We start from the raw sequence: 27,379 nt of genomic DNA on the forward strand, positions 1-27,379 counted from the left end.
TGACTCAAAAAGAAATTACTATGACACAATTGAATAAATAAACACACAAACAAAAAAGCCGCATGAGATCTAGAATTTATTAAATTGATGAGATTGCCATCATTAAATATATTGAATTTGCTTCTTCATTATATAAGTATAACATTTAATGCCCAAGAGAGGAAATAGAAGAACAAGAGGCTCATCAAGAGGTGGAAGAGGTGGAAGTAGAGGTGGATCATCAACAAGAAAAATAAGAGGAAACAAGGGAAGATCACCGAATAATAATACAAGATCATATAATAATTCCTCATCATCACAATATCAAGAATTATTTGGAGATGATTCAATATATATACCTGGTAAAAGAGGTGATGGTTCAATGGCATCAATGGCTCAAAATATAGGAAGAAGAAAGTATAGTCATTTTGATGAAGAAATAAATTATACAGAAGATAATAGAGTTAATCTAATGTCAAAAAAGTTTAGAGATCGACCTATTGAATTTATAAAAGCTAAAGAAGTTTATGATCCAAATATTGTATTACATAAATTATCTGAACAAAACAAAACGGAATTTTTTAGTAAGAACGAATTTGGTGATATTATTGATGAAGATTTTAAAAGTATTTCATTAGATGATTCTGGAGAAGAATTAGAGGAAGAAGAAGGTGAAGATGATGAGTTTGAAGATTTTGAAGAGCTTGAAGAATTTGAAGAATTTGAAGAAGGTGAATACGAGGGTGAGGATTTGGATAACGAAGTACATGACTATGACTCAACTTTCGAGAATGAGAATGACATCAATAACGATTCTGATGAAATTGAAGTTGAAGTGATACCGAAGTCTATGGTTAAAGAAGAAGAAGAAGAAGAAGAAGAAGAAGAGAAATACAGTTTGGACGAACAAGAAACGAATAAACCTAAAGCTAATTTGCGATTGCTGGAAGAACAAGTCGATGAGAGTATGAAAGAAAACAATATTGGGTTTATACGGAAAAACCTTGAGCAGGAGCCTGAAAATTTGGAAAAGGTTATGCTGAACGACGAGGTCAAAATTGAAGAAGAAATTGAAGAGGCAGCTGAAGTCGCACGAGAAGAAATTGAAGAGGCAGCTGAGGTCGCACAAAGAGAAGTTGAAACAAGTATTCAAACAACAGCTGAAGAAAAACCAGTAGCCGAACCTTTAGAAGAGACTCAGGATAACAACAAAAAAGATAATAATAGTGATGAGGAATTCGAAATTTTCATTGATGATCCAAAATATGAAACAAAATCAATAATAGATATTCTGACTCAACCAACTACAGTAGACGAAGGTGAAGAAAATGAGATTGTGGAGTCAGATCCAGAATATGGATACCTTGAAGACGATTATGAGTTTGATGTATCCAAGATTGAAGTAAATAATGTAAGATTTGGTATCCAGAATCAATACCACGTAAAATGTTTCGATTTGACTGGATTTGAAGATGAATTTTGTTGGGTTGATGAAGATGATGTTATACAATTTGTTTTATTCAAGGGTGTAAAAGAAAAAAGATTAGGCAAATTCTTATCATATATCACAAAGGGAATGATAGACCAAGAGGAGCCGGAGGAACCAGAAGATGATGTATATATTTCAGATAGTTCACTGGAAGAAGAAGATAGTGAAGTTGAATTTGACAAGCATCAAGATGATTATCCTTATGATTCAGATGAACAACCAGATGATGATAATTTGGAAGATCTTATAGCGTATTCAAAAATAAGTAGTCAAGGATTAGTATCGATGTTAGATCACGATTTTTCCCAAAATATACCGGCCAAAAAGAGATCAAAGTTTGATTCATTAGATATTGATCCAGATATGCAGGAAATTTTGACTAGACAATTAAACAACTACAACAGGAACAAAAAACTTAAAAAACATGATAAAAAGCAACAAGATTTGGAAGAAGCGATACTAAAAAACGATATGCTTATTAAATACCCAGTCAAAATAACAATAAAAGAAGTAAATAAAGAATTCGATTCACTTTTAAAAGATGAATCAAGAACAACTTTAAGTTTTCCCACACTTGATTCTCATGCACATAAAATTATAACCAAAATGGCTCAATGTTATAATATGAAAGTAGATAAATGTGGACGTAAAAACATTCGTCACTACTTAAAGATCTCCAAAACCAAAACAACATATAAATATTTCCCAAATTATGATAAAATTCAAATACTTTTACGAGGAAGACCATTTTTCAATAGAATAGATATAAATAAACCTAAAAAGGAGAAAATCACCAAGAGTGGTGGTGGTAATGATTCTAAAGCGAAATTTAAAGAAGGTGATATTGTTGGTGCAGAAGCTCCTGAAATTGATACCACCAACTTGGGTAGACAAATGTTGGAGAAATTAGGATGGAGTGCTGGTCAAGGTTTAGGTGTTGGTAATTCGGGGATTAATGAACCTATTGTTGCTAAAGTTAAAATGTCCAAAACTGGTATTCGTTAAATATTTATTTATTAATAGATCATTAAATTATCATTATTCATTAAATTATTCTATAAAATATTAGTCTGGTTTATCTTATCTTTTCTTACTCTTTTTCTTTTTACTACCATTTGATTCAGGTGGTGCAGCATGATTAAGCTCTTTAACATGATTAAAAAGTTGATTTCTTGATTCAAATTTTAATCCACAAACTGAACATTTTTCAGTTCCACTACTACTAGTTTCAGTTATGGGAGTTGATTCTTTTGATTGTTGTTGTGAAGGTATTATTTTAGTAGTGGGTTTCTTTTTGGGTTTTTTTTGATTCTTTTTAGGAGTTTTCCAATCATCATCTGAATCTAATGTTGATGAATCTAATAGGGTTGATAATTCTTGTTCTAATTTGTTATCTTCAGTGACGTTCGAATTTTCTTCTTTCTTCTTTGGTTTTGCTTCTTCCTTTGGTTGTATTGATTTTTTTCTTGTTTCCGGTAATTTTTCTTCATTTTCTTCTTTTAATTCTTCTTCTATTTCATTTTGTCCATTTTCATCTCCATTTAATACAGCATCTAATTCATCATCACTTAAATTCTCCAAATCATTTTCAAGATCAGAGCTGAACTCACTTTCAGCAGTTTCAAATTCTTCATCTTCTTCGTCTTCATCATCAATTCCTAAATCTATTCCTTCTTGTTTCATTTCCCATTTCATTTGTCTTACTGCCTTTTTATGTTTTTTAGATTCTTCATGTATTTCAAATTGTTGTTTATTTTTCATAATCTTATTACATACAATACATTCAAATTCGTGAATTTCTTCTTGTTCTAAATCAGATTCATATTCAGAATCTGTTTTTTGAGTGGTGGTTGTGTCATTAATTTCATGATATTCTTGTTGAATCATATTTTCCATTTCTTCAATTTCTTCTAAAGTTAATTTTTGCCAATCTTGTTCTTTATAATCTTGATTTTGTTGTTGTTGAATTTTTTGTAATTTTTGATTTTTAAGTTGTTGTTCAATCTCTTTTGTCTTTTTGAGCTGTTGTTGTTTTTCAAATTCTTGTTGTGCTGTTTTAACACGAGGATCTCTTTTCTTAATGAAGTTTACAAATTTTCTAATAGTTTCATTATATTCCTTTTTAGCAAAATCTGATAATTTTTTATTTTCTTTTTCCATTAATCTACGAGTTCTTCTATCTTCTGCTGTTGAATATCTATATTGATATTTCCAATTGAATGTTTTTATTGTAGTGAATGATGTCCATACGTTATAAAATTGTTTGATTGATAAATAATCCAAATGAGAGTTTCCAAATAATGGATATTTTAAATATGTTGGATCGATTGTGTATACATTATTTTCATCATCTTTTAACCCCATAAATTCTTGAAGATTTTGGTATTTACCATGTTGAATTTCTTCTCTTGCTAATCTTTCAAATAATCGAGATACAGTTGAATAAAAACCAGATATAGAATCATTATAATTTTGATATAAATTTGAATTAAAATATTTTAATATTTCATCAGTTGATATACTAGGAATATGAGATTCTCCACCATCATCTTCATATACATCTTCATCATTTAATATACTTTGTTTATGAGAATCATACCATGCTCTTTCTTGAGGATCTATTAATACTTCATAAGCTGATCTAACTAATGAAAATCGAAGGTTTGCTTCTTCTACATTATCAGGGTTTTTGTCTGGATGTAGTTGTAGTGCTTTTTTTCTGTATGCTTTCTTAAGTTCGGATTCTGTTGCGTCTGTGGAGACATCTAGTAGTTCATAGTAGCATGTTTTCATTATTTGGAGAATGTGGTTGTAAATGTTTGATGTTTGATAAGAATTTGCATCAATTTTTTTTCTCTCGTAAATTATTTTGTTGCAAAAAAAATTAAGAGTTCGATTTAATCACCAATTTAGTGTTATCAAAAAGAATTAAAGAAATCGATCTACGGTGAGTATGAGTTTAACCAATTATTTGCAAAATTTTATTAACTAATATTTAAACTTTTTAAACCTATACAAAGTCGTAGCTTAATATTTTAAATCTACTAATAAATTAAATTTCTAAAGAACTGAAAATTTTTAAAACCTTTTCTTTTGCTTCACCAACCTTTAGAATGATAATCATCAAATACTTCTTCATCAACTAGATGTTCATCGTTGAACTTTAAATTTTTAACTAAGGATTTATCTGGCATTGCAACTTTACCTAATTTATTATCAATAATTAAAGATTCCTTAATAGATTTACTTAATTCTTCATTTGATGTGAATTTGGTTTCTAAATCTGTATCTGTGGTTGTAATCTTTGGGATAGTTGGTATGAAACTTGGATTATTATCTTGATCGAATTTTATTGGTGGTGGTGGAGTGTTTGAATTTTTGGAACAATTGATTAGTATTGATGATGATGAAGCTAATGAACTTGGTGATTGTTTCAGGATTGAATCTGATGATGTTGGTTGTAATGATGGTACTGAATTCTCTTTTTTATCTTGATAGTTATTATTGTAATTATTAGGTATTTTGTTTTCTTGTTTTGATTCGTTATTTTCTGATGAGTTTTGATTTTGATCTTTTGTATCTAGTCTTAATTTATTTTTTGACGTAATGTATAATCTACTTAAATTGATTGATGATTTTGATAATAAATTAATCAATGAATGGTGTGATACAGATTTTGATAGTTTATTTAAACTTGATGATAATAATTCATGTTCTTCATCAGTTGTTGCTGGATTTTTGGGGACTTTTGATACATTGATATCTGATATACCAACTATACTTCCTTGTTTTTTAATAGGTGTTGATGAAGATGAATCATCTGAATCTTTGTCAATTATTAATTCTGATGAAGTTGCAATTGTGTTTGTTTTTGCCACTGATAGATTTGATCTTTTGGCAATTTGTGGTATATCAGTTAATGACGGGTACTTTCTTGTGAAAATAATAGACGGTCTTTTATATTCTTGATCTATTGTCATTACACCAGTTGTACTAGATCTTAATAATTTTGGTTTTGTACCGTTCATATGAGTTGATGATAAAGAACCATCATTTGTAAATAATCCAGATAATAATGATTTTGGTTTACTTAATGAAGGAGATGGATTGATGTTTTCTCTTTTTTTATCTAATGATGATAAAGTTTCAGTTGATGCTTCAAATGTTGGTGGTTCAACTTTTGTGAAGTTTAATGGTTGTTGTTTTGGAATACTTTTACCAGATGCGGCTGTTGAATTAACAGAACTTGAATAAACTGACATCCATTCACTTTCATTATCTTCCCTAACTGAGTCAGTTGATGTATTTTTAGGTTCCGAACTATGTTTGATTTCTAAACAGTCTTGTTCTTCTTCTTCATCTTCTTCTAATTCTTCATCAGATTCACCCACTTCTGAAATATCAGTTGAAGTATATCCTTCATCATCGTCCTCTACGACATGATTATTATCATTGGATACAATTTGTACTTCTTCTGCCAGGGAGTTTGTTTCATCGACAGTTTCATATGAAGGTTTTCTTGACGATTTAGTGATTGACTCCTTCAGTTTGTTATCAATTGTATTTCCCGAGTTGAAATTACTAAATAATGAGTTTTGTCTTTGTATTGGTGGTTGTGGAGTAACAATTTGATCATTGGAACAATCTGATGGTGATTTAGATACAGTTTGTGGCTTATTCGTGGCTTGTGGTTGTTGGTCTTTACTTTCAAACATTGACAAATTTGAACCTTTATGATCAACATTTTTGGGTGAAATTTTATCGTTGACTGACAAATTACGTGAAGTTATGCAAATATTTTTGTTGTTTATAGTAATACTATCAACTTTATCATTTATATTATCTTCTGATCCTTCTTCTTCTTTTTCTTCTTTTTCTACTTCTTCTTCATTATCAGATATTTCCGGAATATCTGACATATCAGATTCATCAATATCTTCATCAGAGCTATTATCCAAAATTATTTGTTTTTGATTGTCATCATTTAATTTTTCATTTGTAGTTATTGCTGGCATTGAATCTAGACTTGTCAGTGTACTCTTTTTTCTTGTATATAGACTTAAATTCGATGAATGACTAAATAATGACGGCCTATTGGACATAAATTGGGAAGTTTTAGGTTTGAGGTTTGTGATATTATCATTATAAAGATCATTTAATTCATCTATATTGTAAAGATCACATATTTTCTCATTATCTCTTAAACAATTATTAGAACTTTTATATGCTGAGGTATTTGATTTCAAAATTCTTTGATTCATTAATCTCCATGATCTATTATTTAATCTTTCAGTTGATGATATTTTCGAACAATTTATATACAGTAAATCATTTGTTAATTTCCATAATTTAAATAATGATTTATTTGAATTTTGATCATAATTAAAATTTAAGGATATTGTTGATGATGACGCCTCCATGTCACTAGAACCTCAACTTCTTATAATGTAAAGAATTATGTAATATATTTAAACTGGGAATCGCGTCTCGTGTGGTTGTTAGTAATGATTTATGTGAAAATTGTGAAATTTTGAAGTGATACTTTTAATTAAAACAGTATTTTTAATAAATGTTGTAATTGTTTCTTCTAGCTCTAACTTGTAAGAGCCCCCAATGTATAAGTTAAATATATGTACAAAATAATCTTCAACCTGTTTCTTTAATATTTATACAAATTAATTTAAATCAAATAATTTGACATATAAGTACGATTATATTTTAAAAATTAAGTTATTGATGAAAATTTGGTGATACAAGACAAGTAGTATAATTATTGTTAATTTATAGTAATCTTGAAGTGTAATGATAAACCTTTAAATTTTAATACGATTAGTTTATAGTTGGTGGTAAAAGGTAATATAAAATAATATTAATTAATTTACAAGTTTTAATGAATTTAAAAATCAAAATGAAACGATATGACTAAAGTTAATATTAAATGAAAAAGACAAATGAAATACAACAATCCCTAGATTTTGTTGATATTGGTTGATGATAATGTGATTAAGATTAATATATTTTTATGATTTTGGTTGTAAAAAAAAAATTATTAAAATAAATCTGAAAAAATATTTTGTTGATTGTTTTTTTTTTTTTTCATAGTAAGAATTAAGAGAGAGAGACAGTACATTAAAAAATCTCAAATTAAAAAAAAAAAAAAATGAATGATTAAGTTTTTAATATATAAAAAACACACAAAAATTAAATCAATTTTAATAGAAAAAAAAACCACTTAAGATTTTGAATATCATCATCTATTCAAATTTATCTTATCTAATTAATTAATCTAATTATAAAATAAAGTTCTTAATAGTCTGTTTCAACAAATACCTTCTAATGTCATTTACTTTTAATATGAAGATAATTAATCAATTCATTATTACTTATATGAAATTTGTCATAAGATTATGAGGCTTCAAAAAAAAAAATTTTTGGACTATAATTTCTATTTCTTTTTTTTTTTTCAATAATAATAATAATAGAGGATTAAGAAGATAATGAAAAATTTAAAATGAGGTGAAATAAATGAATTTTTTTATCTCAAATTAAATTGGAATAAATAGACTAAAAATTATTCGAAAGGATTAGAAGATTATTATATTTAACTATCAATTTTATATTGACTTGTTAGATTAAATACAGACAGGATATTTTTAGATTTTAATGAAGTAATAAAGGATAGAATATTAAAATAATAAGATTACTTGACCTATAGTATTATGTTTGTTTAAATAGATAAGATATTGTAAATGAGTATATAAATAAATATAATATGTATTATTTATTAAATTGATGAAAATCTAGATTAATTAAGTTAATATAGTGAATATTAAAAGAATGTCAAAAATTTAAATTAAAGATTAAAAATTTGACATGATCACGTTTCTTAATAAATTTATCCTTATATAATGTATAAATAAATAAAAAATTCAATATAATACAAATTTAATCATAATAGAACTTAAAAAAGGGATAAATAAAAATTACCATAATTTTAAAATTCAAGGAGAATATAATTTTGTAAATTAAATATTGAAAATTTTAAAATGGTTATATAAATTATCCTTCTCTTATTTATTTTATCTATTACTTAATTAATAAATAGTTAATGAAACAATTGGAAAGTAATAAGTGAATAATAAAATATAAAGTCATTCTAAATTTATTACTAAATCTCCTATTTTTTTTTTTTTTATTTAATTGTTTTTTTGTGTATTTTATTTTGTGCTACCAAATATCTGTTTATTGGAGTATAAAAATTGGCTGCAAAATCTAAATAATCTTGATTAGGACAAATTTACGAGTCTAAAATAATATAATATATGTATTATGACTTTTTGTTTCTCTTCTATTGTTCTATTCAAAACAAGTTTAAGGCTAAGCCGTTCAAACATCTAATCAACAACCATTTACCACCTGTATATGGCAATCCGGAATAAATTCGGTTCATACAATAGTACATAATTATGAGACTGAAAATACTAATAGATGTACCAAAATTCAACAGTGGTCAGCAAAATAGTTCCTTTAATACAGATGAAAACGTCAATCTATTAGCATAGTTGGCAACTACAATAAACAACAAGATAAATAATAAGAGAAAAGATGTGAGCAAAATAATAACCATCGTTTATGAATTAATTAATTGTGTAAAGCAAATGTAGAGTTTAATTTATAAATCAATATTTTCCTCTCCTTGAATATTTCAAAATTTGTTTATACAATTATTAAATCTTCATTTTACGATTGAAGAAAAATCTTTATTGTAAATCTATTTGAAACTAGGTAGTACAATAAACTTACAAATTAAAAACAATTTTTTCATTAGAAACTCCTTTTTCAGATAATTTTAAACCTTCTTCAACTACTTCAAATTGTTCTTTCCCATTTAAAATTTTTAAATTTCCATGTTTTATTTCACTTATATATTCAGGTAAAACATTAAACCAAAATTCATCATAATAACCATGTAATTCATCTGGAGCTTTTAAAATTTTATCTACTAATTTTCTTTCTTTGATTATTACTAATGATGCTGATGTTTTACCCCAATGAATTAAGTTATTGTTTCTATTTGGATTTAAATTAATTGAATCTTTAGTTAAATAAAGTAAATTATCAAGATATATATCACTTTTTGTATCTTCTGTTGAATCATATAATTTTTGAAAAGTTTCAGATTCAGCAACTGTATCTAATGCAAATTTTAATTCACCTTTAGTAACTTCTTTTATTTTAGTAACTACTTCAGAATCATTATAATCAAATATATAATCAGCACCTAATTCTTTTAAAGCTTGATGATTTTTAGGTGAAGCAGTAGTAATCACAGTCAAATCATATATTAATTTTGCTAACTGTATAGCTATTTTCCCAGTAGCTGTTGCACCACCCCAAATTAATAAAAAATCTTTTGGTTTTGAATTTGATTTTAAATTCAAATAATAACTAAATGATGAACTAACAGTAACTAAACCTAAAGTTATACTAGCAGCATCAATGAAAGTTTTTATAGTATCAGGTTTTAAACTTTGATCTTTTGGATTATCACTTAAATGATTGTATTTAATACTACCTCTTGGATCAACAGCTACATATTCAGCAAATGCACCATTAGTAGTAGAAATACTACCAACAATATAAGAACTTATAAAATCTCCTTTGTTAAAATTTTTAACGTTTGAACCAATTTTTTCAACAATTCCACTTACATCACTACCTACAATAACATCTTTTTTTCCAGGATTCCATAAAAGGGATTTCCAATCTGTTGGATTAATTGCAAATGCTTTTGTTTTAATTAATATTTGATTCTCATTTATTTGAGGAATTGGTATATTGGTTTTTATAACTGTTGAAAACCCTTTTCCTGTTGATAATACTGCCTTCATTTTCTTCTGATTTTTTTGTTTTTTAGTCCTCAAATAATTCGTTTTTATCAAGACTTTGAATTTCTATTTATACACAAAATATTTATTTAATTTGTCAATTAAATGTTAAAAGCTAAATTAGTAAGCAATTGTTAGATGATCAATGTCTTGAAGCCACATAAGTGATAAAAATTTGAATTACTTTATCAATCAGTATATTTGCAATAAACTTTGTTGATATTAAACTAAAATTGGATCGTCAGAAAAGTTGAACATGTTTGCATTAGTAAGCGGATTTAGTTTTGTTTCGGATTGGATCACAAAATCGTCAAAAAAATAAAAATCCACACATTAAGACTACTTAAACAGAGAACGGAGGTAATAAAGTATTGAAATTGGAGTTTTACTCTATATTGATGAAACTAAATACCTAACAGGATTCTTTTAATGTAAAACTCCGTTCTTAAGTAAATTTAATTTTTCAAGCTTAGTTTTCAATTTTCTCTTTCAAGATTCATAGTTATTGACTTTTGAAATAAGTAAAGTAATGAGGCAAGGTGAATTTTCCCTTCGATGTCTTTAGTTTCATCATAAAATGCTTTAGAGGTTGAGGTCGACATACTGTAATTAATCCAAGCCTTAATAATCTTGATTTTTCTTTAATTTCATTAAAAACATTTAAATTATTGTATTCAAACGCTTGATTTCCACCTTATGATTTCAATCACCTATTTCAACATCTGTACCACTGACATCACTACTTAATATATAATCTGATAAATTTTCTTATGTTCTATATGTTTTCAATCGGTAATATTTATTGCAATTAAATGGTCTTTGATTAATTTTTAGACTTTTAAAGTTTGTGGAATTTGAAAATTGTCTTTTACAACACTTAATGCAGATAATACTGCTGCTTTTGTTTAAATTAAAAAATAAAATGTACTTTTATATTTTGAACTTCATCTCTTGTTCAAATTTATGTAAATATTGAATGTTATAAATCAGACGTTTTGAAATGCATCACAAAACCTGAAAATAAATACTTAGAGTTTTCTACGTGTCCAAGTAATTAACAAAAAAATTACCAGGTTATTTAACCAATCCAGAGAAATCCAAAGCTTTTACAGCTGTATTGAAGAGCCAAAATTTCAAAGATAAACTTAATTCAAAACACAAGCATTTATTAAAGCTCATCTATAAAAATCTCTAAACATTAAAAACAATTTTTTCATTAGAAACCCCCTTATGAATTAATTTTAACCCTTCATCAGCACTTGCTAAACCATCTTTCAATATTTTTAAATTACCATTTTTCAATTGTGCAATATATTTAGGTAAGACATCAAACCACCAGGGATTATAATATTTAAATAAATCTTCAGGTCTTGGGATAGCAGCACCTAAATTTTTAACTTCATCTATAACTAAGAATGATAATGTTGTACCCCAATGTAAGTTTGAGTTATTTCTGTTGTTATCTAAATTTATATCATCTTGTTGTGCTAATAATACATTATCAATATAAACATCACCTTTGACATCAGCAGTAGCGTCGTATATCTTTTGTAAAGTATCAGCTGTTCCAACAACATCTAATGAGAATCTCAATTTGCCCTTTGTAAGATCTTTAATTTTGGAAACTATATCTGAATCATTATAATTGAAAACATAATCCGCTCCTAATGATTTTAAATAGTCAAAGTTTTTTGGTGATGCAGTAGTAATAACATTTAATCCATATATCAATTTAGCTAACTGAATAGCTAAAATACCAGTAGCTGTTGAACCACCCCAAATTAAAATGAAATCACCATCTTGCTTATTTTCAGGAATTTCTAAAGAATAAGCGAATGAAATACCAACTGTAACTAAACCTAAAGTTACACTTGCAGCACCATCAAATGTTTTTATGAGACCACTTTTTATATCAACTTCATCAATTAATTGTTCATATTTAACAGTAGCTTGAGGTTCAACAGCAACATACTCAGCAAAAGCACCATTGGTTTTAGCAACATCTCCACTAACAAATGAACTTATGAAGTCACCTTTTTTAAAACCTTTAACATTTGACCCAACTTTTTCAACAATACCACTAACATCGTCACCTAATATATCCCCCTTCTGAGCAATTCCAAACTCTATATGTTTATAATCAATTGGATTTATTGCAAATGAATGTGCTTTTAACAAAATTTGATCATCATTGATTTCTGGGATTGGGTAGTTGTCAACGACGGTACTTAACTGATCTGTTTCTCCTGTTGCTACGGCTGCTTTCATTTTGTTTTGTATGTGTTATGTTACTTGTTTTTAACTTTGAATTAATTTAATTCTTATTGTTTATCTCGAATACAATTTTATGATCTCCAGGATTTGGTTCTCTATATATAATTGAGAAACATTGTTGAATTAATAATCAAAAACTTGTTAATTAATAATCATTTGAAAGTTCGGTATTAACGAAACCAATACCTGTTTTGATCTATCATAAGAATTGTTAATTGTAGAAATGTAAAGAAATTATAACATGTGGAGAATTAGTAAGCTATTAAACCACAATTTTTCTACAAAGCTCTAATACAATAAATATCAAATTTCAGAACGGACTACGTTTACTATTTCAAGAAATTTCGGGATCTAAAATATTTTGCAAAAGTGTATTTAAAAATAATTTTTGGGTTACGGAAATATGTTTTAGCCAAATAAACTTTACTTGATATTTTGTTACATAATAATGGAAATCTGTCATATTTCCACGGCTGTTAATTTAATATTTTGTGCATATATAATATTTCAAATTTACATAGTTAAGATAATAAATTAAGGTTTTATAAATCTGTTTTAAAAAGTAAAATTTGAAACAATTAGACTTTTAATCAATTTACTTACCAAAATACAAAACTAAAACCAATCAAAGTTCTGAAGGAGTCTATAACTCAAATTTTTGAAAGCTTTGACACTATCCTTGTTGTCTAAATAACTTAATATTTAAAGTAGGGATGAATAAGGCGCTATTTAGTGACATCATCACTTACATTTCCGCAATTTCTCATAGTAAAATGAACTTCATATTGCTGTTTTTTATTTTGTGCTTACTATTTGAAGTCTAAAATCTTATAACAAGTAGGAGTTAAGGGAGATAGCAGAAGATCTGTCTTGTTTTATATAAGCAAATACATCAAGATAAGAGGAGCAACAGTATTTCTCGAAAACAACTTCTCTACAACATTTTTCAATATTTATTTGCATTTCCGATAGTTTACAACAAGTTTGGATAAGTACTGTTTTAGATTTTTTTAACCAAGGATATGCTACGTTTTGTGGAATCATGTTGAAATGATGTGTTATTTTATGTAATATTTTTAAACTTTTTTAATTTTATTTAGATTATAAATTATAATTTTTACATATATAGATGTTTTGATTTTTCTATATTTGCTTCATATGGTCTCTCCAACTCTAATTTTTTTACTTTCTAATCGTCTTCTATCAGAGCAAATATAAATTAAATTTATTACAAAATCAGTAATGTCTTTAATGAAAGCAGCAGTGATATCAGGAGTTGAAAATCCATTAAGTAAAATTAAAGAAATTCCAATCCCTGAAATTAACAATGATCAAATATTAATAAAATCTCATTCTTTTGCAGTTAATCCAACTGATTGGAAACATGTTGATTACAAGATTGGTCAAAAGGGAGATGTTTTAGGGAGTGATGTAAGTGGGGTAGTTGAGAAAGTTGGATCTAATGTTAAACATTTGAAAAAGGGAGATTATGTTGGATCATTCGTAAGTGGTAATATTTCGAAAACTAATGGTGCATATGCTGAATATGTAGCTTCTAGTCCTAATTCTACTGCAAAATATGAACATTTAAGTAGCGATGCTGATGGTAAACCAGGTCCAATAAAGACCTTTGATGGTGCAGCAAGTGTAACTTTAGGTTTAGTTACTGTTGGTATTTCTTTCAGTTATTATTTAAATTTACCAAAAAATAAAAAAGATGGAGACTTCATTTTAATTTGGGGTGGTTCAACTGCAACTGGTATATTGGCTATTCAATTAGCTAAATTAATTTACGGGTTAAATGTAATAGCTACAGCTTCACCAAAAAATCATGAATTTTTAAAATCTTTGGGAGCTGATTATGTCTTAGATTATAATGATTCACAAGTATCTCAAGAAATAAAAGAAGTTGCAAAAGATAAATTAAAATTCGCATTAGATACAATTGCACAACCAGAAACTTTTCAAAAAGTATACGATGCTACATCAGATACAAAGGGAGATATATATTTAGACTCCTTGTTATTATTAAAAGGAGATTCAATACAATTAGATTCTTCAAGAGATAACGACAAAATCCATTACGGTCAAACATTAGCTTATCTCGTGGTTGATGAAGAGAAACAAATGGGTGCTACTATAAAAAGACCTCATGATTTATTAGATCATTATTTACCTTGGTGGAATGATGTTTTGCCTAAATATTTGAAAGATGTAAAACATGGTAATTTGAAGATTTTAAAAGATGGATTGAAAAGTGTTGATGAAGGGTTTAAATTATCTAAACAAGGTGTTTCTAATGAAAAAATTGTTTTTAGTTTGTGATTTTCTTGAAGAAATATGTCCAATGTTTATGTAATAAATTTAATATGAGTAAAATATAAATTTCCTATTCCATAAATTGTGTAAAACGCGTTGAAATTTGTTTATTTTTGATTAATTTATTAAAAAATTAAATTTTTTTTGCTGCAAAATATCTTGAAAAAAGAAATGAATAAAAACATACATGAAACACTCTATAACGACAACTTGAAACACCATGTACCGACAATCGAAAGCTGAGTTGCTGCCAATTAGAGTTCTGGGAAAATATGGAAAATAGATAAACTGAAAAAAAAAACCCATTTTTAATTTTAAATTACTAAAATCTCATTAAATTTATTATTCTATACTGTATTTATGTTGTTCTGTTACAAATTTTAAGTGACAAATGCCTAGTCTAATTACAATTCTATCTATTTCTTTTGTCTAATTCTATCTTTTAAGAAATGACAAACAGCTGATGCAATAATACTAACACCCAACATTAATACCAACATCATATTTGAATTACGATATAATCTCTTTTTATCAGCTGGCCAACCACTATATAAAGCATAAGTAGCGGTAACTGATCCAAGATTACCCAATCCACTGACAACTGCAGAACTAACAGCACAACCAACATCACCATATCTTGGACCAAAGATTTCAGCTGACCATGACATACAAATTGGAACTGTTGGACCTAATCCAAATCCTGCAATTAATAAACCACCATATTTATTCCATGATCCATGAGCAAAAGTAGTTACAACCATACCAACTATGATTATAACACAAGCAAAACTAAAAATTAAAGCTCTGAATCTTTTGAATTTATCAGCAAATGGTGTCATGATTAATATACCACCTAAATCAAATAACCAAATTGGTGCATATAATAAAGAAACCTGAATTGATGATAAACTTGGATCATTTGTTCTTATAATAGTTGATCCAAATACAGCTAAACCAAATCCAGTACCAACTACTCCAAAATACATAATTACTAAAGGATAAATTCTTAAATCTGTCATTATAGCGACTAAATCTTTCCAAGTCCATTTCAATAATTTATATCTATGCTCCAAATCTTTTCTATGTAATTCTTTTTCCCAATCATTTAATGGAGTAACTGGTGTGAAAAATTTTCTATATATTTTCATAATTTTAGAATCTGATTCTTTCAAAATTTTAAAAGGTCTATCCGGTAACCACCACAACAAAGATATACCAACAGCAATGGTAATAACTCCATAAATCATATACATCCATTGCCATCCATAATAACCATGAACACCATCCATTTTTTGGAAACCAGCACTTACTAAACCTGCAACAGCAGCTGAAATTTGTGCAGCAGTAAAATAATAACCTATTCTTCTTGTTGATCTTTCATTAGGGTACCATAACGAGATATAATAACTCATACCTGGCCAAGTTCCAGCACCTACCATACCACTAATAAATCTTATAGCAATTAATGCACCAGCTGCATGTAAAGCAGAATAACATGTGTATACTAAACCCACAGTAATAACAATTCTAGCTAACCAAGATTGAGGACTTACTTTAGTCATCACCAAATTCATAGGTACATCAAATATAATATATCCAACATAATATAAAGCAGAAGCAGTAGCAGTATGATGAGAAGTTAATTTTAAACTTTGAATTAATGAATGACCCTTTTCCGCATTCATAGTTAATGTTAATCCATAACAACTTGATCCAAATGAAGTTAAGAAATATAAACACCATAAAGCAGGTATAATTCTAAAGTCTAATTTTCTATAAATTCTATCCAAATCCTTTTTATTTGGTTCTATTGATTCATGATTTGAATTATCTATTACATATTCTTCAGCCTCTATTGATTTTATATCCCTTATTTCTGATTCTCCTGATTGTTGCTCTTCTGGAAATTGACCCATCTTTATTCAATCAATGTTTAACTAAATGTAAAAAACAAGAATCAATAAATTGTAAAGAATTAGTTGAGTTTATATATTATTAAAGTTTTAAAATTGTTGGGATATTTCAATTTTTTGCAATCAAATAATTTATAGATCTAGTACAAAAAAAACCAAATAATAATTTTTTATTAATCTCTTCTAATAATTAAATATGATTCAAAGTCATACATGAGTACTTTATTAAGTATGTATGTTTGGATTTACTTTTATATTTAACTAAAATAATTACACAAAGCAAGTCAACAAAATATTTTTGTTTTAGAAGATCAGTAAAATACCGCCTTCAATTGTATCGAAAGTTCGGTGACTGAGCTCAACCCTATTTATACCTTCAATTTAATAGTTAAACTTTTGAATACTACATATTGTATAGTGCTATTGTTGTTGAAATTTTAAAAAAGACCCTACCCAGATTTTTTGGTAGCTTACTTGTATGATTTAGGTATGATTCTAATCGGACCATTTATGCACTACTATCATATCAAATAAAACAACCAGATCTGTAAAACGATACGATAAATTTACGATTAAATTAAGTAGGTTTACTGTTTTGAATCAATCTACTCGGCTCTTTCCGATCCTTGTCCAATTTGTTTGATTTGCTTAAAAACTTAACTAAAGGCCAATAAAAGTTTTGCTGAGTATTAAATTGACTTTGACTATATCTTAACTATTTTGTTGAAAAATATGATGTCAAACCAGAATCCAACAATAAGTTAAGATTGCAGGACTAGACCGCACCTGAGGATGATTCACTTGATTCATTCAAGCTATATTTCGAAAATTTTTATTTTGTGTTTGTAATTAAAAAAAGTTGACTTTATTGTGTAATATCTGCAACAGCTTTAGTCTTTTGCAAAAAGAGTAGTCATTAAGAGTTTATAAAATTTGAGTCACTTGTAAAGTTTGTAGTCAAAGTTTATTTATAGTCTATCTTTACTTTATACAAAAGGTTTTAATCTATCAATAGTAATATCAGCAAATTCTTTACTTTGATTTAAAACAAAAGCATGCTTAATTGGATTATTTAAATTTTTACAAATTTCCATTAAATTCTTACCTGAATCAGAATACCTTGAAATCAAAAAATCTCTGGTTTTTGTGCTAACCCAATGATCACTTTGTGCAAAAAAACACCAATTATATACACCAGAATTGAAAAACAATTCATCATTCACGGTATTTGATTTATCAACAACAATCATTTCATCTTTTGCCATATTTAAACATTGATTTATTGAACATGGAGAGTTTATGAAATCTATTGTAGCTTCTAATGAATTCTCCAAACCGAGATTGTGATGATCTTTTGTAATTACTTGTTTTGGAGGTTTCCAATTATTCGTCAAAATGTATTTCACAACTGGTTGTGGAATATAATTGAGTACTAAACTTAATGTCATTGCTAATCCAACAAATGGTATGTTCCAGCTAATCATTCTGGTTAAAATTGTGCCAGATTCAGAATTTGCTATATCATATACTGTGGGAGTTATCATTCCATTGAATTTTATTTTGTGGCTATGAAGTGATTCATCTTGTTGTAATTTCAAAATTACTCTTTCAGTTATAAAACTTCCTAATGAATGAGATAAGAAGAATAAATTGACTGGTTGGGAATTTTCTTTCAAGATTTTTTTGATAATGTTGAATTTATGAGTTACTTGATCATCAACTGAATAAATTACTTGATTTCCCTTAGAATCTTTTTGAAGTTTTGTAGATAAGAAGCCCAAGTATTCTATGCAAAAAATTTCAAATTGTGGTAATTTTTCTTGAATATAATCTAGGTAAGTTACATAATAATTTATTAGTCCTGGATTTCCTGGTATCAAAATTAGATAATCATTCTTTTCAGTCTTTGATTGTTTATGGTACATTCTTGTTCTCGGTATATGATCCGCTTCTATGTATTCTATCGACATTTTCGATTTGAGGATAATTACTTGATTTGAATAGTTGGTCTTTCAGAATTGAACAATTATAGAATATCAAATAATTCAATCATTGCTTTAAAAAGCAGCCAGATATTTACACAAAAAGGAAATTTTTGCTTTATATCCGAGACGAACACTAGACTGAGAGATCTACTAATTCTACCATTGACCAACTAGTATATATTAACAAGAAACTATATAGATCATGTATTGAACTCTAAAATTTTGTTTAAACTATCAAACTCTTTAAATTGACTTGTGAAAGCATCTTTAATATATTCTATACGATATAAAGCCAATTCTTCCAATAATGAATTAAATTGATCATTATCTTTGCTATAAGTGACTAAGTATTTCTCCAAATCATTTATTAATGCATATGATGATTTCCTTGAATTCTCATCATTAATCGATGAGCTGATATTGTAAAGTTTATATTTCATGGATATTCTCTTTAAATCTGATATTTGTGCTGGTAGATTGTTAGATTGAGCTATCTTCAAAAATAATATTTGCAATTTGTTCAAGTTGGTGTGATGTTGTAAAATTTGTGAAGATACTTGTTTTATATGATTATAGGTTGATGATTCCCAGATCAAAAAACTCGTTTTAATATTATTTAGATTTTCAATATAATATTCTTCATTAAATTGTTTTAAATATTCAAATACAAATCTCCATATTATTCTTTCATAAAATGGTGATAATTTTTGTTGTTCAATTAATGGTAAGTAAATTTTATTGAAATTTGATTTAAGGTTTCTTATTACGTTAATTGGATGTTTTAAATCATGATGCTTTTTCAATAATATTATTTGAAGTTTTATCATATCTTCTGAATTTAACCCATGAATTGGGGTCATTGACTCTAAATTTATCGGTAAAGCTTTCAAATTCAACACGCTCTTGTTCAATAAGATGTCAGTCAAGAATCTGATATTTACTTTGGAATGATTAATAAATAACTGAGTAATTTCTAATAAATGATGTTCGTCTTTAACATTTTTAATATACTTTGATAAATCATTAGTGTTCAATTTAAGTAATGCAGAATGATTCAAATTTTTCGAAGAATCTAATTTTGATGATTTTAATCCAAATATTAAATTATTTACAAACATGTCATTAATATGTTGATGCTTATCAGATTTATAATCAAATTTTGTTATATTGTCAGTATTAAATTGTTCAGAAATAGATCCTTTAGTTAATGATTTATATAATGACGGTTTATACTTTTGATTATAAGAGTATTGCTTATTTTTGCTAGTTGTTGTTGATGATGGTTTGATCAATAAATTTAAAGCATCAGCTAATACTTCATTCTCTGGTGGTTGATCTCTTTTTGTTGTTTTTAACGTGTTATTATCATTCCATATAAATCTTGTTACAAAGCTTAATGTTGATTTTGATACAGGTATATTTTTGGAAGCTTTCGTAGTCAACATTTTAATACTGGTTGTTGGATTATTGTGGTTGCTTAATAAGTTAACTAATAATTAGTGAGGAGAAAATGATGGAAACACTTATTTATAAAAATAATATATGAGAAATTGTAGACTTCCAAATTAAGTAGTCAATGAGAACTTCAACAAGTCAAGTATATTTTTTCTGCATATAACAGCATTTTATGTCGTTAATATTTGACTGAGAACATAACTTTTAGAAACGAGGCAAATTCCGTCTCTAATTAGGAATCCCGCTTTTATCTTCTATAGAAGAAGAAAAAAAACTCACATTAAAAATAATAAACTTTTAAAATTAAATGTTCAATACTACATGAATTAAATTAGGTTTATAACTTTTAAGGATAGGTTGATAATTTTAAAATCATAACCTGTTTGATGTGGTTGACAGAATAGAAAAATTAAATTAAGGATACGTTTTAATACGGCATCAAAATGAAACAATAAATATATATTTGTTTTGATTCTTTTTCAATTAGGGAGATTGAGAAAAAATTGAACTTCCATTATGATATCTTATCTAAAATAATGTCAAATTTCTTTTAGTTATTTTTTTGAGACTTAGCTTCTCCGTAAATCAAAATTTATTATATTAGAAAGTAAAGCCACTTAAATATAAAATTCATTATGCACAATAATCTATTTGATCTTTGATATATAGCAAACTAGATCAATTATATTTATAATCAAAGAATTTTAATCAAAAATTTTCATCAAAATTTATGATTTATTAGACTTTTTTTATCTATTCAAGTACTAGTTTATTTCAGATCTACTAGAATAAATACCAGATCTGTAATATCACAGTCAATTTATAATAATGACTACAAATTCACACACGGCATCATCTTCAAAACAACAAAACATAACACAATCAACAGAAATAGATCCATTATTACCTTCAAATAATAAACAAGACATAGACCACTCATCAGATCCCAGAATATATCCACCAAATTCTCCAATTTTAGCAAAAGATCAAGCTATAGCAAATTTAGAAACTGCGGCAAATGATGTTTATGAAGCAATAATAGAAAATGATGAAGAATATGATGAAGATCAACATAATGAAGATGTTATATGGTTAAGAGAACAACGATTATTAAACAAGAGTATTCATTGGTTGAAAAGACCAAGTGTGCTTATGGTTTCATCAATAACTTTTTTATTAGCTTTCGCTTCTTCAAGTGCTGAATCAACAAGACAAATTATAACTTTAAAATTAGCTTGTAATGCATTGGGTACCAATAAATGTACCAAGGATTCTGCTCAAGTTTTAATGTCTGATTTACAATTGGGGTATACAATAACTGGTGCAATTATAATGTTGATATCTTCAGGTAAAGTAGCACCATTAAGTGATTTATATGGTCGAAGAATATTTATAATTGCAACTTTAAGTTGTTTCTTTTTGGGGAAATGTGGTAAATTTTTATTGATGTATAATTTTGATACTTTACAATTTTATCCAATGATTGGTACCGAAGTATTAACTAATTTATGTGGTGGGTTAATGGCCATAATAGCATTAAGTAATTGTTATATATCTGATTGTGTTGAACCACATCAAAGAATATATTCTTTAGGGATAAGTATAGCTGCAATGTTTGTTGGGTTAAGTATTGGTCCTTTGGTGGGCAATCTTGTTATTTCTTTAACTACAAAATATGCTTCAAATATTGATATTCCAAGTACTGAATTTATACCTTTAAAAATTGAACTTGTTATAATTTTTGTTGATGTTTTATTAGCATTATTTATATTACCTGAATCTAGATCTGAAAAGGCAAGAAAAAAATCAAGATCTTTATCTAGATCATCAAGCCAAATTAATTTACAAATTCAGCAACAACAAGAAGAAAAACCACTGAAGATTTCCACATTTATAAATCAAATCAATTTTTTAAAACCAGTAAAATTATTATATTTACCAAGAGATTTAGTAAATGAACAAAATAGACATCGTATAAATAGAGATAGATTTGCTATATTTGTTTTAGTTTTCATTGATTGTACATTAACTACATTAGCTATGTCATTTGGAGAGATTTATATGTTATATGGAATATATAATTATAATTGGAATCAAAGTAACATTGGACAATTATTAGCTATTGCTTGTGCAAGTAAAGCCATAGTATTAATTATATTATCACCAATGATAAATCACAAGATATTCCAACATGGATTTGGATTTAAAGTATTTAAGAAACAAATAGATATGGTTGATTTTTCAATGTGTTTATTAGGTTTATGTTGTGAAGTTATAGGATTCTTTGGGTATAGTATTGCACCAACAACTTTTATTTTCTTTGTTTTCACTATATTTTGTGGATTTGGTACATTAATTAGTCCAGCAGTGAATTCATCAATAGTAAAATTTTATCCAGAATCAAAAATTGGTGAATTATTTGGTGCTTTGTCGTTGGTTAAAAACTTATTTGCCTTAGTATCTCCCATATTTTATTTATCAATTTATAAATACTCAGTAAGTACTTTGCATAAACCTGGTTTAGTGTTTGTTGTTGCTGGTACTGTATTGTTCATTTGTACTTTGATGTTAATTACAGTGAAACATGTTTTAAAATTGGATAAAAACACTCAGGCTTTTGTACCATTATCAAGAAGTAATTCATTTGTTGGGATAGATCAACAATCAATGTCTTCACCAAAACCTGATCAACATAGAGGTAGTTTTAGTGATTTACACAAGAAAAGTAGTTTTCTTCAAAAAGAAAGAACTGGGTCAGTAAGTGGATGAAGCCAAGGATATAGAACTACAGTAGAGTAAAATTGTCTCTTCTGTAAAACTTTGTAAGATAATTAGATGCATTTATTCCATAGAAGTAAGTATTTGATCTCTTTATCCCATTACTCGTAAAGCTAATTCAACACTTGCAAAAGTACCTGCACTACAAGGAACAGCTCTTAATAAACAAGGAGTTAAACCTCTCCAGAATCCATAAAATCCATGCTGTTGATAAATATATCTAGTTGCTTTTAAAATACTTCCATTAAATTTACTTGCCGAATCAAATCCATCACTTTGTATATTTGATTTTATAACATCTAGTGGGTAAGAACTTAACCATAATGCATTCCCAGCTAATGCACCACTTGCTAATAATTCTGGAGTTGATATTTGATCTCGTGATTTAAAATTATGATATTTAATAATATTTTGTATTAATGTTTCATATGTCAAAAACCAAACTCCATAAGCTTGAAATTCTCTCAACAACGTTATATTAAAACCCCTATATATCCCACCCAAACCTTGAGTATTATATATTCTTTTTATAGTATTCAACATTGATATAGACTCACCAGATGAAGATTGACTCAAGATTCTTAATTGTTCTACAGGTGAAGCCACGGGAGTATTAACAACACCAGCCATAGCACCAGCAATATAAGTCTGAGGCCAAAGATTGAGCTTGTTCTGACCCGTGTATTGTAATATTTGTCTTTTAGTTTCATGAAATCCATAAAATTGTAATGAAACACATATACCTACTCCCACAAGAGGTGGTAATGTACCTTTATAAAATGCTAATAATCCTTCATTTTTGATAACGTCTTTAATAACCTGCACTGAAGAAGTTGCTTGTGTTGTTTGTAGTCTTATTTTAACTAAATCTGCTGGTTGACCTATAAGTACTTGAACTCCTCCACCTATGAAACCTGCTATTATATCTTTTATTTTTCTTGATAGACTGTTATCTATGGTTCCTTTTAGATCTGCTTGTTCATATTCTGCTATTTCTGCAACATCTGACATTGCTGGTTCTTCAATTGACTAATTAATATATATTTTGATAGCTTCGAAGTACTCAATTAATGGTTGTTAGACGCTGGCATTTCAATTTTTGATATCAATATAATTTGATGAATAACATTGATTTTGCAATAATAGTATATACGTCACATGATCATAAGTCACCTGACCAATATATATGGTAGCATTTTTTTGTTGCAATAAAATTTGACCACGTAAAAAAATTGAAAAATATTGAAAGCGATAATCAACAACAAGTAAAATACAAAAATAACATTTCATCAATTTAATCAATTGAATTAATTCAATCTAAGTCCCTTATTAATTATACAATATGTCGGGTAGAAGAAGGGCATATCCACAACCACAATATAGTGCTGGGGCTACTCCTGGCGTTCCAGGTCCGATTGGTCAACAACCTCAACAACCAATTGGTGGTCAACCACAAGCATCAACTTATGGACCTGAACAAATAACTCAGCAGTTTCAGGGAATGTATGTCCATCAACAAGCTCCATCAGCTTCACAATATCAACAACCACAACAACAATATCCACAACAACAATCGAATCAACAACAAGGAGGATTAAGTTATGATCCATATCAAGCACAACCTGGAGCAGGCTCTGTTTATGGACAAGGAATGGGTGGTATTCCACCAGCTCCAGCAAGTCAAGGAGGATTACCACAACAAGCAGCTGGTGGATCTGGATATGCGGGGTATGGTCAACCAAATAATATTGCATCTGGTATACAATTTAATGCATTATATACAACTGATTTATCACGAGATTTACCACCACCAATTGCAGAATTATCATTTCAACCACCCCCAATTACTATACCGGAAAGTGCTACATTGATACCAGGATCTAAAACTGCAAATGGTAAACCAGAATATTTTAGATCTACTTTAAATGTTGTACCAAATAATTCATCATTATTGAAAAAATCAAAATTACCATTAGCTTTAGTTGTAAAACCGTATAATGCATTAAGAATTGATGATGAAAATGTTCCTGTCACTTGTGATACTACAATAAGTAGATGTCGTCGTTGTCGTGGTTATATTAATCCTTTCATTACATTGGCAGAAAATGGTAGACGTTGGAGATGTAATTTTTGTAATTTATTAAATGATATACCAAGTGCTTTTGAATATGATGAAATTAGTGGACAAGTTAAAAATAAATTTGATAGAGTAGAATTAAATCATTCAGTTGTTGAATTTATTGCACCAAAAGAATATATGGCAAGAGCTCCTCAACCAATTGTATATGTTTTCATTATTGATGTTTCAGTTCATGCTGTTCAAAGTGGATTAACTGGTACTATAACAAGAACTATATTGGAAAGTTTAGATAGAATCCCAAATGCGAATAAAACTGCAAGAGTTGCTTTTATCGGTGTTGATTCAACTTTACATTATTTCAGATTTAATGAAGGTTTAGAAGGTACTGAAATAATGGTTGTTGCAGATATCGATGAACCATTTTTACCGTCACCAGGTGGGTTATTAGTTAATTTGGATGAAAATAGAGAAGCAATTGAAAAATTATTATTAGATTTCCCTACTTTCTTTGAAGGAAATGCAAATCAAGGCTTTGCTTTGGGTCCTGCATTAAAAGCAGGTCATAAATTGATAAGTAATGTTGGTGGTAAGTTAGTATGTTTTACTGCTTCTTTACCAAATATTGGTGAAGGTAAATTAAGTGTAAGAGATGAAGCAAGTGTTGCCGGTAAAGCAAAAGAAGCAAAAGCGTTATTGACATCTGCTGATAGTTTTTATAAATCATTTGCAGTTAATTGTAATTCATCACAAGTTACAGTTGATTTATTTTTAACTTCTGCTGCTTATCAAGATGTTGCAACATTATCAAATTTACCAAGATATACTGCTGGTCAAACTCATTATTACCCATCTTGGACAAGCAATAGAGATGAAGATATTGCTAAATTATCTAAAGAAGTTAGTGATCATTTATCTCAAGATATTGCATTAGAAGCTGTTTTAAGAGTAAGAGGTTCAACTGGTTTTAGAATGTCTTCCTTTTATGGTAATTTTTTTAATAGATCATCAGATTTATGTTCATTTCCAACTTTCCCAAGAGATCAATCATATCTTATTGAAATGTCTATAGAGGAAACTATAACTAAACCAGTTGTTTATTTCCAAGCAGCTGTATTACATTCAACATCATTTGGAGAAAGAAGAATTAGAGTTATGAATTTAGCTTTACCTGTATCATCAAAATTAGTAGACATTTACGCATCTGCTGATCAATTAGCAATAACTGATTTTTTCACACATAAAGCTATTGAAAAAGCATTATCTTCTTCATTACCAGAAGCAAGAGATTATTTGATTGCAAGAGTTGTTGATATTTTGAATATTTATAGAAAAGAATTAGTTGCTGGAAATGTTTCAGGTGCCTCACCATTACAAATATCAACTAACCTAAGAATGTTGCCATTATTGTTGTTCTGTTTAACTAAACATCTTGGTTTCAGAAGTGATAGAGTACCATCAGATCATAGAGCTGCTGCATTAAATAATTTAGGTTCAATGCCAATCCCACAATTAATAAAATCTATATATCCAACAGTATATTCATTACATGATATGCCAGATGGATGTGGTTTACCTGGAATAAAACAAGACGAAGAAGATCAAGAACAAGAAGATAATACTGAAATAGATGTTGTATTACCAGAACCAATCAACGACTCAAAAACAAGTTGGGAAGGTTATGGATTATATTTAATAGATAATGGCAGTGAATTATTCCTTTGGGTTTCAGGAAATGTAGTACCTGGATTAATTCAAGATGTATTTGGTACAGAAAATCTTTACGAAATCCCAACAGGTAAAACAGAATTACCAGAATATTCAATTGAAGAAAGTGAATTCAATTATAGAGTTCGTCAAATCATTGGTAAAATAAGGGAACAAAATGATTCAATAATATGGAAAAATCTTTATGTTGTTGTTGGAGCTTCTTCAAATGAACCTATAGAAATTTCTCAACAAAGAGATTTAATGGCTTTAAGAATGTGGGCTTCAAGTTGTTTAGTTGAAGATAAAATTGGTAGTGAACCAACTTATAGAGATTTCTTAACTTCAATAAAATCAAAAGTTAGTCAATAGATTTAATTTTATATAGTTACAAAATCAAAAGTATTTTGTGAATATTAATGAAACAAAAAGAAAAATTGATGTAAAGAAACTTTGTATATTATAATCTATAGTAAGTAAATGCACTTTCTAATTTAGTTCAGCCTAACTTCGAT

At 27.8% G+C, this 27,379-nt stretch overlaps 12 protein-coding genes across 12 annotated transcripts; 4 read left to right on the plus strand and 8 right to left on the minus strand. All coding sequences in view use genetic code 12, as the record gives it.

Annotated features, from left to right (window-relative positions):
* Window positions 1-148: 148 nt before the first annotated feature.
* KGF54_004226 (uncharacterized protein) lies at window positions 149-2,473 on the plus strand (the record flags this gene model as incomplete). The annotated part of the gene is made up of 1 exon (XM_051764902.1): window positions 149-2,473. The coding sequence occupies one exon, from the start codon at window positions 149-151 to the stop codon at window positions 2,471-2,473; it is 2,325 nt and encodes a 774-aa protein (XP_051618268.1).
* A 75-nt stretch (window positions 2,474-2,548) lies between these two features.
* Window positions 2,549-4,261, minus strand: KGF54_004227 (uncharacterized protein; the record flags this gene model as incomplete). The annotated part of the gene is made up of 1 exon (XM_051764903.1): window positions 2,549-4,261. One exon carries the CDS (start codon window positions 4,259-4,261, stop codon window positions 2,549-2,551), a length of 1,713 nt encoding a protein of 570 aa, XP_051618269.1.
* Window positions 4,262-4,566: 305 nt separating this feature from the next.
* Window positions 4,567-6,888, minus strand: KGF54_004228 (uncharacterized protein; the record flags this gene model as incomplete). The annotated part of the gene is made up of 1 exon (XM_051764904.1): window positions 4,567-6,888. One exon carries the CDS (start codon window positions 6,886-6,888, stop codon window positions 4,567-4,569), a length of 2,322 nt encoding a protein of 773 aa, XP_051618270.1.
* Window positions 6,889-9,267: 2,379 nt separating this feature from the next.
* On the minus strand, window positions 9,268-10,359 carry KGF54_004229 (zinc-binding alcohol dehydrogenase family protein; the record flags this gene model as incomplete). Its single annotated transcript, XM_051764905.1, has 1 exon — window positions 9,268-10,359. One exon carries the CDS (start codon window positions 10,357-10,359, stop codon window positions 9,268-9,270), a length of 1,092 nt encoding a protein of 363 aa, XP_051618271.1.
* A 1,188-nt stretch (window positions 10,360-11,547) lies between these two features.
* KGF54_004230 (zinc-binding alcohol dehydrogenase family protein) lies at window positions 11,548-12,624 on the minus strand (the record flags this gene model as incomplete). The annotated part of the gene is made up of 1 exon (XM_051764907.1): window positions 11,548-12,624. One exon carries the CDS (start codon window positions 12,622-12,624, stop codon window positions 11,548-11,550), a length of 1,077 nt encoding a protein of 358 aa, XP_051618272.1.
* A 1,257-nt stretch (window positions 12,625-13,881) lies between these two features.
* On the plus strand, window positions 13,882-14,955 carry KGF54_004231 (zinc-binding alcohol dehydrogenase family protein; the record flags this gene model as incomplete). Its single annotated transcript, XM_051764908.1, has 1 exon — window positions 13,882-14,955. One exon carries the CDS (start codon window positions 13,882-13,884, stop codon window positions 14,953-14,955), a length of 1,074 nt encoding a protein of 357 aa, XP_051618273.1.
* A 410-nt stretch (window positions 14,956-15,365) lies between these two features.
* KGF54_004232 (uncharacterized protein) lies at window positions 15,366-16,865 on the minus strand (the record flags this gene model as incomplete). Its single annotated transcript, XM_051764909.1, has 1 exon — window positions 15,366-16,865. The coding sequence occupies one exon, from the start codon at window positions 16,863-16,865 to the stop codon at window positions 15,366-15,368; it is 1,500 nt and encodes a 499-aa protein (XP_051618274.1).
* A 983-nt stretch (window positions 16,866-17,848) lies between these two features.
* On the minus strand, window positions 17,849-18,832 carry KGF54_004233 (uncharacterized protein; the record flags this gene model as incomplete). Its single annotated transcript, XM_051764910.1, has 1 exon — window positions 17,849-18,832. The coding sequence occupies one exon, from the start codon at window positions 18,830-18,832 to the stop codon at window positions 17,849-17,851; it is 984 nt and encodes a 327-aa protein (XP_051618275.1).
* Window positions 18,833-19,047: 215 nt separating this feature from the next.
* KGF54_004234 (uncharacterized protein) lies at window positions 19,048-20,292 on the minus strand (the record flags this gene model as incomplete). Its single annotated transcript, XM_051764911.1, has 1 exon — window positions 19,048-20,292. One exon carries the CDS (start codon window positions 20,290-20,292, stop codon window positions 19,048-19,050), a length of 1,245 nt encoding a protein of 414 aa, XP_051618276.1.
* Window positions 20,293-21,130: 838 nt separating this feature from the next.
* KGF54_004235 (uncharacterized protein) lies at window positions 21,131-23,071 on the plus strand (the record flags this gene model as incomplete). The annotated part of the gene is made up of 1 exon (XM_051764912.1): window positions 21,131-23,071. One exon carries the CDS (start codon window positions 21,131-21,133, stop codon window positions 23,069-23,071), a length of 1,941 nt encoding a protein of 646 aa, XP_051618277.1.
* A 102-nt stretch (window positions 23,072-23,173) lies between these two features.
* On the minus strand, window positions 23,174-24,091 carry YMC2 (Ymc2p; the record flags this gene model as incomplete). Its single annotated transcript, XM_051764913.1, has 1 exon — window positions 23,174-24,091. The coding sequence occupies one exon, from the start codon at window positions 24,089-24,091 to the stop codon at window positions 23,174-23,176; it is 918 nt and encodes a 305-aa protein (XP_051618278.1).
* Window positions 24,092-24,422: 331 nt separating this feature from the next.
* SEC24 (COPII subunit) lies at window positions 24,423-27,236 on the plus strand (the record flags this gene model as incomplete). Its single annotated transcript, XM_051764914.1, has 1 exon — window positions 24,423-27,236. The coding sequence occupies one exon, from the start codon at window positions 24,423-24,425 to the stop codon at window positions 27,234-27,236; it is 2,814 nt and encodes a 937-aa protein (XP_051618279.1).
* Window positions 27,237-27,379: the final 143 nt, after the last annotated feature.

Source organism: Candida jiufengensis (assembly GCF_024610255.1).
Source record: "Candida jiufengensis strain CBS 10846 chromosome Unknown scaffold1, whole genome shotgun sequence".
Classification (NCBI taxonomy): Eukaryota; Fungi; Ascomycota; class Pichiomycetes; order Serinales; family Debaryomycetaceae; genus Lodderomyces; species Lodderomyces jiufengensis.